The 15,686-nt window shown below is 42.0% G+C and overlaps 1 protein-coding gene across 1 annotated transcript; it reads right to left on the bottom strand.

Moving 5' to 3' along the window:
* Nucleotides 1-714: 714 nt before the first annotated feature.
* LOC127314738 (transmembrane 9 superfamily member 2) lies at nt 715-4,373 on the bottom strand. Its single transcript, XM_051345261.2, has 8 exons — nt 4,098-4,373; nt 3,827-4,027; nt 3,404-3,444; nt 2,702-3,281; nt 2,478-2,615; nt 2,231-2,387; nt 1,670-2,154; nt 715-1,223 (listed from the first exon to the last, which is right to left on the bottom strand). Exons 2-8 carry the CDS (start codon nt 3,976-3,978, stop codon nt 1,004-1,006), a joined length of 1,773 nt encoding a protein of 590 aa, XP_051201221.1. The 5' UTR covers nt 3,979-4,027; nt 4,098-4,373; the 3' UTR covers nt 715-1,003.
* Nucleotides 4,374-15,686: the final 11,313 nt, after the last annotated feature.

The raw sequence follows: 15,686 nt of genomic DNA, 5'->3' as shown, positions 1-15,686 counted from the left end.
TAACCCATTTTCCTTCCTTCTCTGTTAACTTTGGGTAGAGGATAAGAATAGCTACAAGCCTTCTTCGCCTTTGAAATAAAAACCATTTCGTTGGTGCGACATCCCCACAATCCAAGGCCATTAAACTTTACACAAACATGATCACTTTTGCTAAATTATGATTTTTTGTTGTCTTTTTACATCTAGAATTTATAAATGAAAACCTGTGGGAAATGCACTTTTCTTCTATGGTGCATATGCTTCCTTTATCCAAAAAAATAATTCTAAATGTTAAAACATTTTGGAAAAGGTTTTCGCATGTATATAACCATGTTCTATGTGCACACATAATGTTTCCTGAAAACCGACATTTTTATGGCACTGTTAAAAAAATGTCATGAAAAATGCCTTATTTTAGCACCAGATTTTTTCTTTTTTACATGGGCTGCAAAAAGGCGAATTTCGCTGAAACAACTTGTGAGCATGTAGGATGTGGACATATACACTAGACAGTAGACATTTGGTTTTCAATTTTTTTGACATTTTCAAATATGTTAGAATGCATTTCAAATAAAGGGAGCACACACACCCAGGACCCAAAACGCCGCATTCAAAACCTGTGCCAAACTGTTCTTGCACAATTTTCAGGTATTTTTGTATGTTTTCACAAACGATTGTACTATTTTCTCCACCAGGTAAGACACATTTCTAGCAAGCAACTGAGCAAACACAGGATTCAGGAACAAATTAAAGGGTCATACTCATATTAGACTCAACAACAGAAGATACAGCTACAAACGTATCACTATAGTGCCGGCTCTAGTATCAGTCCTCTACACACTATATCATCATTCCTTGGTGGAACTCCAAGATAATATAGTGAGTGAGGAGGTACACATTCAGGACACGCAACTTGCTTGGACACAAAATTCAGAAGCAATATCCCGAGAGCAATCTGCCGGTTTGCTTCTCTTGAGCTTCCCTACTGATATCCATGACTGACGTCACACCACTGCAGTCTTGGTTACTCGCACTTGATGGAACGGTAAATGTGTCGCACAAATACCAGTGATGCACGGAAACCAACAGTTCCCAGCATGAGGAAGAAACCGTAGCAGACACAGGTCATGTAGCCGAAGAAGAAGGATGTTTGCATGAAGCCTGACATGTCTGACCGGGCATGGTAGTAGTAGATGCAGTAGAAGAAGATGAAAATACCAGTGGAGCCTCCACAGAGGACAGATCTGCAAACAGAAGCAAAAAAAAAAAACTTTTAGGATACTACTACTTTAAAGGATATATTACCACCTTCAACTGCAGCAGGATGAACAAAAAACATAACATGCGGAATATAGATGATGAGGCTTCTCCTGAAGTGTCTCTCATATTCTGGAGCTTCAAGTTCAAATTTCCTAGAAGAGTAAGTGTTTATCTTGCACTGTAGTGCATTATGTACAAACTGAAACAGATAACTTTCAATCAAACTACTTATGTTGGATATAGCATAGTACTGATCTAGCATGCCATCTACTTAGTAAATGATGAGCTACATGTTTCCTTACATGTTTCCTTACATGTTTTATTTTGGTTTTGATTCATTTTTCTTGTACAAGCACAACAAATAAGTAACCAAGTAAGCATGAAGAATAAACATTAACAAACAAGATGAATCGATGTCCTGAACACTGACCTCCACCACCACTTGTGATCCTCAACTGCAAGCTGGAAGTAAGTGAGTGCCACTGTGACAAACGCTGTGACGATGATGAGGATAATGAACACAATGAAGAGGATGCTGTAGATGGTGTATATCTTGTGCCCCCAGATGCTGGCAAATATGTAGTATAGCTCGATGTAGATAGCACTGAAAGGGAGGAACCCTGCCATTGCCATCTGGGGAATGGTGCTTCGATACCAGGGTAGCTGAGGGATTTCCCTAGGATACTTGGTTGTGCGGCAAGGAGCTTGGAATTCTGTATTGCTATTTTTCCCAGCTATACCACCCAGCACTAGGAGAGGAGAGGTTACGAGTGCCCAGATGAGAATAATGACAATGATAGTACCGAAAGGCAAAGCTGCTGTAGCACTATATGCTATAGCAACAGTGTTAAGGAAGGAGAATGTCAGGAAAAGAGGTCCACAGAACAAGCAGCCAGTCAATATCAGATTCCTCACCTGAAAACATTACAGCAGAAGTTGTCAAATAAAGCAGCAAAGAATTGAAGAAACCAACCACTAATGCATGCCTTACCCAGTTTGTTCCCTCGAGCTGAAGATAGAAGGAAGTTGCTGTGTATCCAGCAATACCAGATGTCAGAGCATAGATGACAACAAGGGCAGTGAAAAGGGCTCCTCTGTTGTATGGGTAGAAGACCCCAACAATTGCGAGGAGGAAGATGAAAATTGCACTATCGAAAGAGAAGCATTTGTAAGTTGCTATTAGGATCATTAAAACATAGTTTGGATCATAACATAAACTGAATCGAGGAAGTTCTTACAGGGCAAGAAGCTGAGATCCAGATCCAATGATTGCAGCAAACAGAGATTTTTGCTCCGGGAAACGGAAGACGTCACCGTGTATATATTTCCATCCAGTCTCTTCTTGGTCTTCAAGGGACTCGTCTTCATGAGAATACCTTCAGCAAAAAAGGGGGATTAAGACTGCATTGAGTAAAGCTACAAACCATGTGATGAGAATGTGATGCAATGATTTAGATCTTACTTGATGAAATCGTTCTTGAGCACACGCATCAGGATTGTTGCCAGAAAGCCAGTCAAGAGAAGTACCGTTACACATGAGTTAATTATGGAAAACCAATGGATCTCCAGATGCTGTGGCATAGAGGAAGACTTAGAGTACTTCTCCATTCTTTTCTCAAAAGGAATATCTGTCTTTTTCCATGTTACTGAATAGGAGAAGTCCACCTGCACTTCCTTGTCCTCTGTGATATCTACAGCCACATTCGGGTCTGTCTGGACATTGATTTCTATGACACGGTCATTGTTGTACATGATGTCAAAGTGGATGTGCTTAAACAGAAGGTACTTTCCACCCCCCTGCTCCTTGTCCTTCTCCAGTTTACCAAGGAATCCCCATAATGGAAGATCATCATAGTACATCTGGAAGTAGTAATCCTTGGCAACTGCATCCCGGAGCTTGGCGACTTGCTCCTTAGACAATTTTTTCTGGCAGAGAGTCTTGGAGTTCTTGTCTTCGTTGAAGTTTAACTCATATGGTGCATCAACCAACCGATCACCATTTAGAACCTCCCCAAGAGCCTCCTTTTTGTCCTTGGGGTGATCTGTTACAGACCAGACAGCAGTTAATAACAAAGAAAAACGACTTGGGCAATAACCAACCAAAGAGACTGCTATAGAAGCCAAGTAACAGCAGAAGGCATGTGGCATTAAAACAATTACAAACCTGGTGCACAAAAGGGTAGATCATAGTACCGGTATGTCTCACTGCAAAACAAAAGGAGTAACTCAATTATCCTGATCATGGCCTAACAGAAAAGCAATCCAATCTTAACAAGCTGCTATTTAGTTACTAACATGACATGGTTGAGGTAATACTTGAACTGTGAAATTGCCAAAGTTCACAAGGCACTGTTGCAAGCAGAGAGGAGAGAGCTCCTTCCCGTATGACTTGGGATATCCATATTACGATAACCCACAATTGCATACGTGCCTGCTCGTATCTACTAATTTGCGCACTGGAAATGCTCTTAGCGTTAAGTGAGCAGTAATCCTACTATAACTTGACCGTAGCTACTGCCGCATCTCTAGACAGACGGTGTACCCAGACATGAACAACAATAGCTTGGCGAGAGAATTGTTGCTATACCTTGGATTGTGGAAAGGTCCGACCTTGTTGGCGTAAAGCGGGACACGATCTCCCTCCTTGTACCTGTGATCGGAGCCATCAGCTCCAGCCCCCAGCAGACACGCCAACAGAGCCACCGCAAGAACAGCGCACGCCGTTTCCACCCTCGCCATCTCCGCCAGCACCTCTGGACCCAAGAGAGTGCGGATCTAGGTACCGCAACTGGTTCCCAACCAAAAATCGTGGATTTAGTTCGGGCTTCAGCAATTACTGGATGAGTAGAAGCTCATACCTCAAAAACCGATGTTCCGAGATCGCGGACGCGGTGGTGACAGCAGCGACACGGTGAGGTGGAACGGGAACGGCGACGCGCGCGCGGAGGGGTGGGACGGCGGCTGTACGGCACGCCTACGGCGGTTGTAGAGCAGAGGAGAGGTTTTAGAACCGCATTCGGTGGGATCCGAGCTTGGGTAGGTCAAACAATGGGGAGAGGGGAGAGGGGAGAAGGGAGATTGAGGAAGTGTACCGGTCTCTATGGTGGGTGAGGACAAGTCGTCGTGGAGGAGAGATGAGATGGATTTTCACTGCGAACACGAGGTTACAGATTTGATAGCTAGCGATCTGATAAATATCGAAAGAAAATTAACTGCGAACAAGTCCCTAGTAAGCCTCTTATATACGGGCTGCCCTAGCTGGCGCTCGATCGCTAGGAGATTAGCGAGCGATCAGTTTCAGACATGATTAGGAGCAAACGTGTTTTACCTTGCCGTACATTTGCATGCATGCAAAAAGGAACAAATTTAAAAGTTTAAAACGTTTTAACTTTCAAACGATAACTCCAAATTAAGATCCGCTTTCACCAATAAATCCGTCTCGACGAGATCTTCAAAACTAGCACCCATGTTAATATGTTTCGACGACTTTTTTTTCGGGCTAAAAGTTATCAACCCTCTCTATTTGAATAATCAAGCCCTCCGTACTTGAGTGATCAACGGCAAAGGTATAAAATTATCAACCTCAGTGCGGTATTGAGGAAAAGTTACTGCATGCATGCACAAATAGGCGAATCATTGATGTCAGCGGAATCTTTTCCAAATTTCAAAATTCAAAATGTTTTAACTTTCAAACGACAACTCTAAATTAAGATCCGCTTTCACCAATAAATCCGTCTCGACGAGATCTTCAAAACTAGCACCCATGTTAATATGTTTCGACAAACTTTTTTTCTGACTAAAAGTTATCAAGCCTCTCTATTTGAATAACCAACCCCTCCGTACCTGAGTGATCAACGGTAAATGTATAAAATTATCAACCTGGTGCAGGGTATTGAGGGAAAGTTCTGCATGCATGCACAAATAGACGAATCTGCTGATGTCAGCGGAATCTTTTCTAAATTTCAAAATTCAAAACGTTTTAACTTTCAAAGGACAACTCCAAATTAAGATCCGCTTTCACCAATAAATCCGTCTCGGCGAGATCTTCAAAACTAGCACCCTTGTTGATATGTTTCGAGCAACTTTTTTTCGGACTAAAAGTTATCAACCCTCTCTATTTGAATAAACAACCCCTCCGTACTTGAGTGATCAACGGTAAATGTATAAAATTATCAACCTGGTGCAGGGTATTGAGAAAAAGTTATGCATGCATGCACAAATAGACGAATCTGCTGATGTCAGCGGAATCTTTTCCAAATTTGAAAATCCAAAACGTTTTAACTTTCAAACGACAACTCCAAATTAAGATTCGCTTTCACCAATAAATCCGTCTCGACGAGATCTTCAAAACTAGCACCCATGTTGATATGTTTTGAGCAACTTTTTTTCGGACTAAAAGTTATCAACCCTCTCTGTTTGGAATAATCAACCCCTCCGTACTTAAGTGATCAACGGTAAATGTATAAAATTATCAACCCCAAAGTTAATTTTATTTTAAACATTTTAGCGAATCTTTTTTAGTTTAGAAGCTATCAACCCGGTGTCCTGATATTTATCAATAGTAAATATGAATAACTACCAACCCTAAAAATCTAAATTTATTTTAAATATTTTGGCGACTCTTTTTAGTTTACAAGTTATCAACCCGGAGTCTAGTTATTTATCAATGATAATTATAAATAACTACCAACCCTAAAAAGTATTTCATTTAGAAATATTTTAGCGAACATTTTTTTATTTTACAAGCTATCAACCTTGTGCCTCGTTATTTATCAACTATAAATATAAATAAATAATAACGCTAAAAAATATTTCATTTAGAATATTTTAGCGACTCTCTTTTAGTTTACAAGCTATCAATCCGGTGATCCGCTATTTATCAATGGTAAATATAAATAAATATCAACCCTAATTTTTTTATTTAATTTAAAATATGTAGCGACTCTTTTTTTGTTTACAAGTTATCAATCCGGTGCCCCGTTATTTATCAACGGTAAATATAAATACCCAGCAACCCTAAAAAAGTAAATTTCATTTAGAATATTTTAGCAACTTTTGTTAGCTTACAGTTTAAAAATAATACTTAATTTGAGTAGCAAGTGGTAGTTCATTTGAGTTGCAAGTGGATCTTCCCACCCGTTATTTTCCCCCCCTTAAAAACCATTGGCCCGAAAAAGGGAATTGCAAAAGGATCCCCTTAAACATGAATTACCGTACGAAAAAAAACCAAAAGGGAATTGCAAAAAGAGAATTGAGAATGCCTCGTCTTTGAAGAAAAAAAGTGAGATGCTATGTGTATGCATGCAACAACTTACGAAAGCATGCTGAAAAGTTAGCTCATTAAATGCAAATCAATGAGATGATCTGTGCATGTGCATGCATGCAGTGTGAACGCTCTTTACTACATGCAACTTGCAAAGTAGTAATACAAGCTGTTAGTGTGAACACATGTGAACGCAATTAAACACTAGGTGATAAAAAGGGAATTGACTCGCTGCGCGAGCGCTTCCGCGCCACAGAAAGTGATTGCTCGAGCGCTCGATTGCCAGGGAGGGGATTCGCTTATATACAGGCTTGAAATGAGACTGTCTTTGAATTATCAAAGTCATAAACCGGCTAGGAGTTACACCATGAGTTACAACACGCACGAGTTAAACGCACACCGCAAATCACAACAAAATACAACACAAAAATGTAAGCTGATGCGCCATTTAATCCATGAAGAGTGAGTCTTGCCTTCTGTTGCACTAGAGCAATCACGATCTTGTCCACGCCAACAAACCTCCACCGCACCAAGATTGCAACCCAAGGGAAACTCAACGACGGGCCGGCCACCTAGCAGAGCTTGAGGAACCAAAGGGAGGGGGGTCTTGCGGCGACGCCTCCAAGAAGGTGATGATGGGATTCGTAGCATAGAAAACAAACAAAAATTCTACCGCGAGAACGCAATCCAAGCCAAGATGCAATCTAGAAGACGGTAGCAACGAGGGATGAACGAGACTAACCCTTGAAGATTTCCAAAGCCTACGAGATTAGATCTCGTTGTTGCAGAAGATGATCACTTACCGCTTTCAAAAGCGCGTAGAAGATCTTGACGGTGCCACAATCGGGCAGCACCTCCGTACTCAGTCACACGTTCGGTGTTGATGAAAACGACGTCCTTCTCCCCGTTCCAGCGGGCAGCGGAAGTAGTACATCCTCCTTGGAATCCCGGCAGCACGACGGCGTGGTGGCGGTGTCGATGGAGATCTCCGGCGGAGCTTCGCTAAGCGTATGCGGGAGAGGTGGTGGAGGAGGGGCGTCTAGGGTTTGGGAGAGGGGGGCGCCGGCCACTTGAGGGGTGCGGCCAACTAGGGCTTGGTGTGGCCGGCCCCCTCCCCTTGCTCCTCATTATATAGGTGGAACCCCCAAGAGTTGCTCTACAAGTCTTCGACTAAGACCCCAACCCAAAACCTTCCATGTGTAGGGAAACCTACCCACGGTGGGATTCCCACTCAAGGTGGGACTCCCACCTTTCCTTGGAGGGGGGTGGCCGACCACCTTGGTGGAGTCCACCTGGGACTCCATCCCCTTAGGGTTGGCCGGCCATGCTAGGTGGAGTCCCTCTGGGACTCCGCCTTCCATAGTGATTTCTTCCGGACTTTTCTAGAACCTTCTAGAACCTTCCATAAATGCACCGGATCATTTTCAAACTTATAAAATGACTTCCTATATATGAATCTTATTCTCCGGACAATTCCGGAACTCCTCGTGATGTCCTGGATCCCATCCGAGACTCCGAACAAAACTTCGAAGTCCATTCTATATTCCATATCTACTTAAACGACATCAAACCTTAAGTGTGTCACCCTACGGTTCGCGAACTATGTAGACATGGTTGAGACCTCTCTCCGACCAATAACCAATAGCGGGATCCGGAGATCCATAATGGCTCCCACATATTCAACGATGACTTTAGTGATCGAATGAACCATTCACATACGATACCGATTCCCTTTGTCATGCGATATTTTACTTGTCCGAGGTTTGATCATCGGTATCTCTATACCTTGTTCAACCTCGTCTCCTGACAAGTACTCTTTACTCGTACCATGGTATGTGGTCTCTTATGAACTATGCATATGCTTGCAAGCTAATTAGACGACATCCCACCGAGAGGGCCCAGAGTATATCTATCCATCATCGGGATGGACAAATCCCCTTGTTGATCCATATGCCTCAACTCATACTTTCCGGATACTTAATCCCACCTTTATAACCACCCATTTACGCAGTGGCATTTGATGTAATCAAAGTACCTTTCTGGTATAATTGATTTACATGATCTCATGGTCGAAAGGACTAGGTAACTATGTATCGAAAGCTTATAGCAAATGAACTTAATGACGTGATCTAATGCTACGCTTAATTGGGTGTGTCCATTACATCATTCTCATAATGATATAACCTTGTTATTAATAACATCCAATATTCATGATCACGAAACTATGATAATCTATTAATCAACAAGCTAGTTATATAAGAGGCTTACTAGGGACTCTCCTTGTTGTTTACATAACACACATGTATCAATGTTTCGGTTAATACAATTATAGCATGGTATATAAACATTTATCATAAACATAAAGATATATAATAACCACTTTATTATTGCCTCTTGGGCATATCTCCAACAGTCTCCCACTTGCACTAGAGTCAATAATCTAGATTACATTGTAAGGTACCTAACACCCATGGCTTTCTGGTGTTGGTCATGCTTTGCCCTAGGAAGAGTTTTAGTCAACGGATCTGCTACATTCAGATCAGTGTGTACTTTGCAAATCTTTACTTCTCCATCATCGATGTACTCGCGAATCGAATGAAAACGCAGCTTGATATGCTTCAGCTTCTTGTGTGACCTTGGTTCTTGTGCATTGGCGATGGCACCCATGTTGTCACAATATATGACTAGTGGGTCCAATGCACTAGGAACCACACCAAGCTCTACAATGAACCTCTTCATCCATACCGCTTCCGATGAAGCCTCTGAAGCCGCTATGTACTCTGATTCTGTTGAAGACTTCGCCACCGTGCACTGCTTCGAGCTACACCAGCTTACTGCGGCACCATTCAATATAAACACGTACCCAGACTGAGACTTAGAGTCATCAGGATCAGTGTTCCAACTTGCATCGGTGTAACTGGTTACAGCGAGCTCTTAGTCACCTCCATAACAAAGAAACATATCCTTAGTTCTTTTCAAGTACTTCAGGATATTCTTGACCGATGTCCAGTGTTCCATTCCTGGATCACTTTGATATCTGCTAGTCAAACTAACTGCATGTGCAATATCTGGTCTAGTACATAGCATGGCATACATGATAGAGCCTACTGTCGAGGCATAGGGGATCTGATTCATCATCTCTCTTTCTTGTGCCGTAGCCGGACCTTGAGTCTTACTCAAGACCTTTCCTGGCAACATCGGTAAGAATCCTTTCTTACTTTCATCCATTCTAAACTTCTTTAGAATTTTGTCCAGGTATGTACTTTGTGAGACCGCTAACATGCGTCTTGATCTATCTCTATAAATCTTGATGCCCAATATGTATGCTGCTTCACCAAGATCCTTCATTGAAAAACATTTATTCAAATAACCTTTTACACTGCTTAATAGTTCTATATCATTCCCAATTAATAATATGTCATCTACATATAATATCAGGAATGCTACAGAGCTCCCACTCACTTTCTTGTAAATACAGGCCTCTCCAAGGCACTGTATAAACCCGAAGTCTTTGATCACCTCATCAAAACGTCGGTTCCAACTTATGGATGCTTGCTTCAGTCCATAAATTGAACGCTGAAGTTTGCACACCTTGTCAGCATTTTTAGGATCGACAAAACCTTTGGGTTGTACCATATACAACTCTTTCTCAATGTCTCCATTAAGGAACGCCATTTTGACATCCATCTGCCAAATCTCATAATCGAAAAATGCAGCTATTGCTAACAAAATCCTCACATATTTTAGCTTCGCTACATGTGAGAAAGTCTCATCCTAGTCAACACCTTCAATTTGTCGGAAACCCTTTGCGACAAGTCAAGCTTTATAGACAGTAATATTACCATCAGCATATGTTTTTCTCTTGAAGATCCATTTATTCTCGACAGCCTTGCGGCTATCAGGTAAGTCTACCAAAGTCCATACTTTGTTATCATACATGGATCCCATTTCGGATTTCATGGCTTCTTGCCATTTGTTGGAATCTGGGCTCATCATCGCTTCTTCATACGTCGCAGGGTCTTCATCATTGTTGTCCACAATCATGACATTTAGACAAGGATCATACCAATCAGGAGTGGCACGTTCCCTTGTCGATCTGCGAGGTTCAGTAGCTATCTCGCTCGAAGTTTCATGATCATTATCATTAGCTTCCTCTGTTATCGGTGCAGGCGGCACAGGAACATCTTCCGGTACTGCGCTACTCTGATCAACGAGAGAAGATTCAGTAATCTCGTCGAGTTCTACTTTTCTTCCAGTCACTTCTTTAGTGAGAAATTCTTTCTCAAGAAAGGTTCCGTTCTTAGCAACAAAGATTTTGCCTTCGGATCTGTGATAGAAAGTATACCCTATAGTTTCCTTAGGGTATCCTATGAAGACGCATTTCTCCGCTTTGGGTTCTAGTTTGTCCGGTTGTAACTTTTTTACATAGGCTTCGCAACCCCAAACTTTAAGGAGCAATGACTTAGGTTTCTTATTAAACCATAATTCATACGGTGTCGTTTCAACGGATTTAGATGGTGCCCTATTTAAAGTGAATGCAGCTGTCTCTAATGCATAACTCCAAAATGATAATGGCAAATCAGTAAGAGACATCATAGAACGAACCATATCTAAGAGAGTTTGATTACGACATTTGGACACACCATTTCGTTGTGGTGTTCCCGGCGGTGTCAATTGTGAAAGTATTCCGCATTTCTTGAAATGCATGCTAAACTCATAACTCAGATATTCGCCTCCGCGATCAGATCGTAGAAATTTAATCTTCTTGTTACGTTGATTTTCTACTTCACTTTGGAATTCCTTAAACTTCTCGAAAGTTTCGGATTTATGTTTCATGAAATAGATATACCCATGTCTACTCAGATCATCTGTGAAGTTTAGAACATAACGATAACCACCGCGTGAGGCTACACTCATTGGTCCGCACACATCGGTATGTATGATTTTCAATAAGTCTGTAGCTCGCTCCATAATACCAGAGCATGGAGTCTTAGTCATTTTTCCCATTAGACATGCTTCGCATCTATCAAGTGACTCAAAGTCGAGTGATTCAAGTAATCCATCGGAATGGAGTTTCTTCATGCGTTTCACTCCAATATGACCAAGACAACAGTGCCACATATAAGTAGAATTATCATTCAATTTAATTCGCTTAGCATCAATGTTATGAACATGTGTATCACTACTATTGAGATTTAATAGAAATAAACCATTCTTCTCAGGTGCGTGACCATAAAAGATATTATTCATAAAAATAGAACAACCATTATTCTCAGACTTAAATGAATAACCGTCTTGCATTAAACAAGATCCAGATATAATGTTCATGTTCAACGCAGGCACAAAATAACAATTATTGATATTTAAAACTAATCCCGAAGGTAGATGTAGAGGGAGCGTGCCGACAGCGATCACATCGACCTTGGATCCATTTCCAACGCGCATCGTCACTTCATCCCTCATTAGTCTTCGTTTATTCCGTAGTTCCTGTTTCGAGTTACAAATATGAGCAACCGAACCAGTATCAAATACCCAGGTACTAGTACGAGAACCAGTAAGATAAACATCTCTAACATGTATATCAGATATACATTTCTTCTTCTTGACAAGGCCACTCTTCAGATCAGCCAAATACTTGGAGCAATTACGCTTCCAGTGTCCCTTCTCCTTGCAATAAAAGCACTCAGCATCAGGCTTAGGGCCAGTCTTAGGTTTCACAGGAGGCGCGACAGCTTTCTTGCCGCCCTTCTTGAATTTGCCTTTAGACTTGCCCTGTTTCTTGAAACTGGTAGTCTTGTTGACCATTAACACTTGGTGCTCTTTCTTTATCTCAACCTCAGCAGATTTCAGCATGGCGAAGAGTTCAGGTAACTCTTTGTTCATGTTCTGCATATTGTAGTTCATCACAAAGTTCTTGTAACTAGGTGGCAGTGATTAAAGGACACGATTAATCTCCAGTCTATTAGGAATCACTATTCCCAAGTGATACGTCCAAAACGTATCTACTTTCTCGAACACTTTTGCTATTGTTTTGCCTCTAATTTGTGTATTTTGGATACAACTAACATGGACTAACGTTGTTTTCAGCAGAATTGCTCTGGTGTCTCGTTTTTGTGCAGAAACTCAACTTTCAGGAAAATCCACGGGATTAATTCCAATGGGCCTATTTTCATAGAAGAGGGACGGAGCCAGAAGACCAGAATGAGGGGGGCCACGAGGCGGCCACCCCACCAGGCGGCGCGGCAGGCCCCTGGGCCGCGCCGGCCTATGGTGGCGGCGCCTCGGGCAGCCCCAGGTGCCCCCCTCTGGACTACTTAAGGGCTTCGACCTAAAAACGCACGGGGGGTTAGACGAAATTGCCAAAAGCCATCCAGAACACCGCCGCCATTGCGAAACTCCGTCTCGGGACCAGAAACTCCGTTCTGGCACTCCGCTGGGACGGGGAATTGGAGGAGATCATCGCCATCATCACCACCGACGCCTCTCCATCGACCAGCCATGTTTCCCCCATCCATGTGTGAGTAATTCCCCTGCTGTAGGCTGAAGGGGATGGTAGGGATTGGATGAGATTGGTCATGTAATAGCATAAGATTGTTAGGGCATAGTGCCTAGTGTCCGTAATTGGTACTTTTATGATATTGTTGCAACTTGTTATGCTTAATGCTTGTCATTAGGGACCGAGTGACATGATCTCAGATCTGAACAAGTTTTTGTTTCATGATGATATTCATTGTTTTATGATCTTACCTGCAAGTTGTATACACATATTGCTGTCCGGAACCCGAGGCCCCAAAGTGACAGAAATTGGGACAACCGAAGGGGAAGGCGGTGATGTGAGGATCACATGTGTTCACGGAGTGTTAATGCTTTGCTCCGGTGCTCTATTAAAAGGAGTACCTTAATTTCCAGTAGATTCCCTAGAGGCCCGGCTGCCACCGGCTGGTAGGACAAAAGATGTTGTGCAAGTTTCTCATTGCGAGCACGTACGACTAAATATGGAACACATGCCTATGGATTGTTTAGTACTTGGATACCGTTTTATTACTATCTGCAAATGCCCTACCTTGATTGTTACATGATTTCTCTCATCCATGCAACGCCCGTTCATCAATCCCTGTGCCTACAATATTTTAATCCTGCTGTTTACTATAATCACTACTTCTGTCTTTGTTGCACTGTTGCTGATATTTCACTACTGCTACTGCTATAAAACTGTTGCTACTGATAAACTCTTGCGAGCAAGTCTGTTTCCAGGTGCAGCTGAATTGACAACTCCGCTGTTAAGGCTTACAAATATTCTTTGGCTCCCCTTGTGTCGAATCAATAAATTGGGTTTCACTTCCCTCGAAGACTGTTGCGATCCCCTATACTTGTGGGTCATCACCAAGTCACTGAGTTTCTTCGCATGCCCGGTCATGGCGAGCATGTGCTCACTAACGGAGTTGCCTTCTTCCATCATGCAACTGAAGAAGTGTTTCGATGCTTCATATCATTCCACGACCGCATGAGTTTCAAAGATAGCTTTCAGCTCATTGACCAACTCATGAGGATCGTGGTGCTCAAAACGTTTTTGAAGATCGGCTTCCAGACTGCATAGGATGGCACACTGAACTTGAGAGTAACGAGTTTTCCGAGTCACGTAAACATTCTTTACTTCATCGGTTTCAGTTTCTGCAGGAGGGTCACCTAGCGGTGCATCAAGCACATATTGCAGATTTCCACCAGCGAGGAAAATCCTCACATGACGGAACCAGTCGGTGAAGTTGCTACCGTTGCTCTTAAGCTTTTCTTTCTCTAGGAACTGGTTAAAATTGATTGATGGGGACGCCATGATCTACAACATATATTTGCAATAGTTTAGACTAAGTTTATGACAAATTAAGTTCAAATTTTAATTCAACAAAATTAAAAATCTAGGTGAACTCCCACTCAAAACAATATCCCTAGGATTGTCTTAGTGATCACACGAACCAAATCCACTACACCAAGCCCGATCATCACGAGACAAGATGTAACTTCAATGGCGAACACTCAAAGTGATCATCATATCAATCATATGATTCATGCTCTACCTTTCGGTATCCCGTGTTCCGAGACCATGTCTGTACATGCTAGTCTCGTCAAGGCAACCTTAGTATCCGCATGTGCAAATCTGGCTTGCACCCGTTGTATGCACATGTTGAATCTATCACACCCGATCATCACGAGATGCTTTGAAACAACAAGTCTTGGCAACGGTGCTACTAAGGATGAACACTTTATTATCTTGATATTTTAGTGAGAGGGATCATCTTATAATGCTACCATCGCGATCTAAGCAAAATAAGATGCATAAAAGGATAACATCACATGCAATTCATATGTGATATGATATGGCCCCTTTGTCTTTGCGCCTTTGATCTTCATCTCCAAAGCACGGACATGATCTCCATCATCGTCGGCGTAGCGTCAAGGTCAATGGCGCCGTCTTCATGATTGTTCTCCCATGTAGCAACTATTATAACTTCTTTGAAATACTACTCAACATGAAATTTAAAGACAACCATAAGGCTCCTGCCAGTTGCCACAATACAATAATGATCATCTCATACATATTCATCATCACATTATGGCCATATCACATAACCAAACCCTGCAAAAACAAGTTAGACGTCTCTAATTTGGTTTGCATATTTTACGTGGTTTAGGGTTTTCGAGTAAGATCCAATCTACCTATGAACATGAACCACAACGGTGATACTAGTGTTATCAATAGAAGAGTAAATTTAATCTTCACTATAGTAGGAGAGATAGACACCCGCAAAGCCACTTATGCAATACAAGTTGCATGTCGATGATGGAGCAAATCTCATGAACGCGGTCATGTCAAGTTAGCCCGAGCCGCTTCATCCCACTATGCCAGAAAGATGCAAAGTACTCAAACTAAAGACAACAAAGCATCAATGTCCACAAAACAATTGTGTTCTACTCGTGCAACCAATCTATGCATAGACACGGCTCTGATACCACTGATGGGATTCGTAGCATAGAAAACAAAAAAATTCCTACCGCGAGAACGCAATCCAAGCCAAGATGCAATCTAGAAGACGGTAGCAGCGAGGGGATGATAGAGACTAACCCTTGAAGATTTCCAAAGCCTACGAGATTAGATCTCGTTGTTGCAGAAGATGATCACTTGCCGCTT

This window comes from Lolium perenne, chromosome 7 (genome assembly GCF_019359855.2).
Source record: "Lolium perenne isolate Kyuss_39 chromosome 7, Kyuss_2.0, whole genome shotgun sequence".
Lineage (NCBI taxonomy): Eukaryota > Viridiplantae > Streptophyta > Magnoliopsida > Poales > Poaceae > Lolium > Lolium perenne.
The sequence above is the reverse complement of the archived record's forward strand: the minus strand, read 5'-3'. Positions and strand labels throughout refer to the sequence as shown.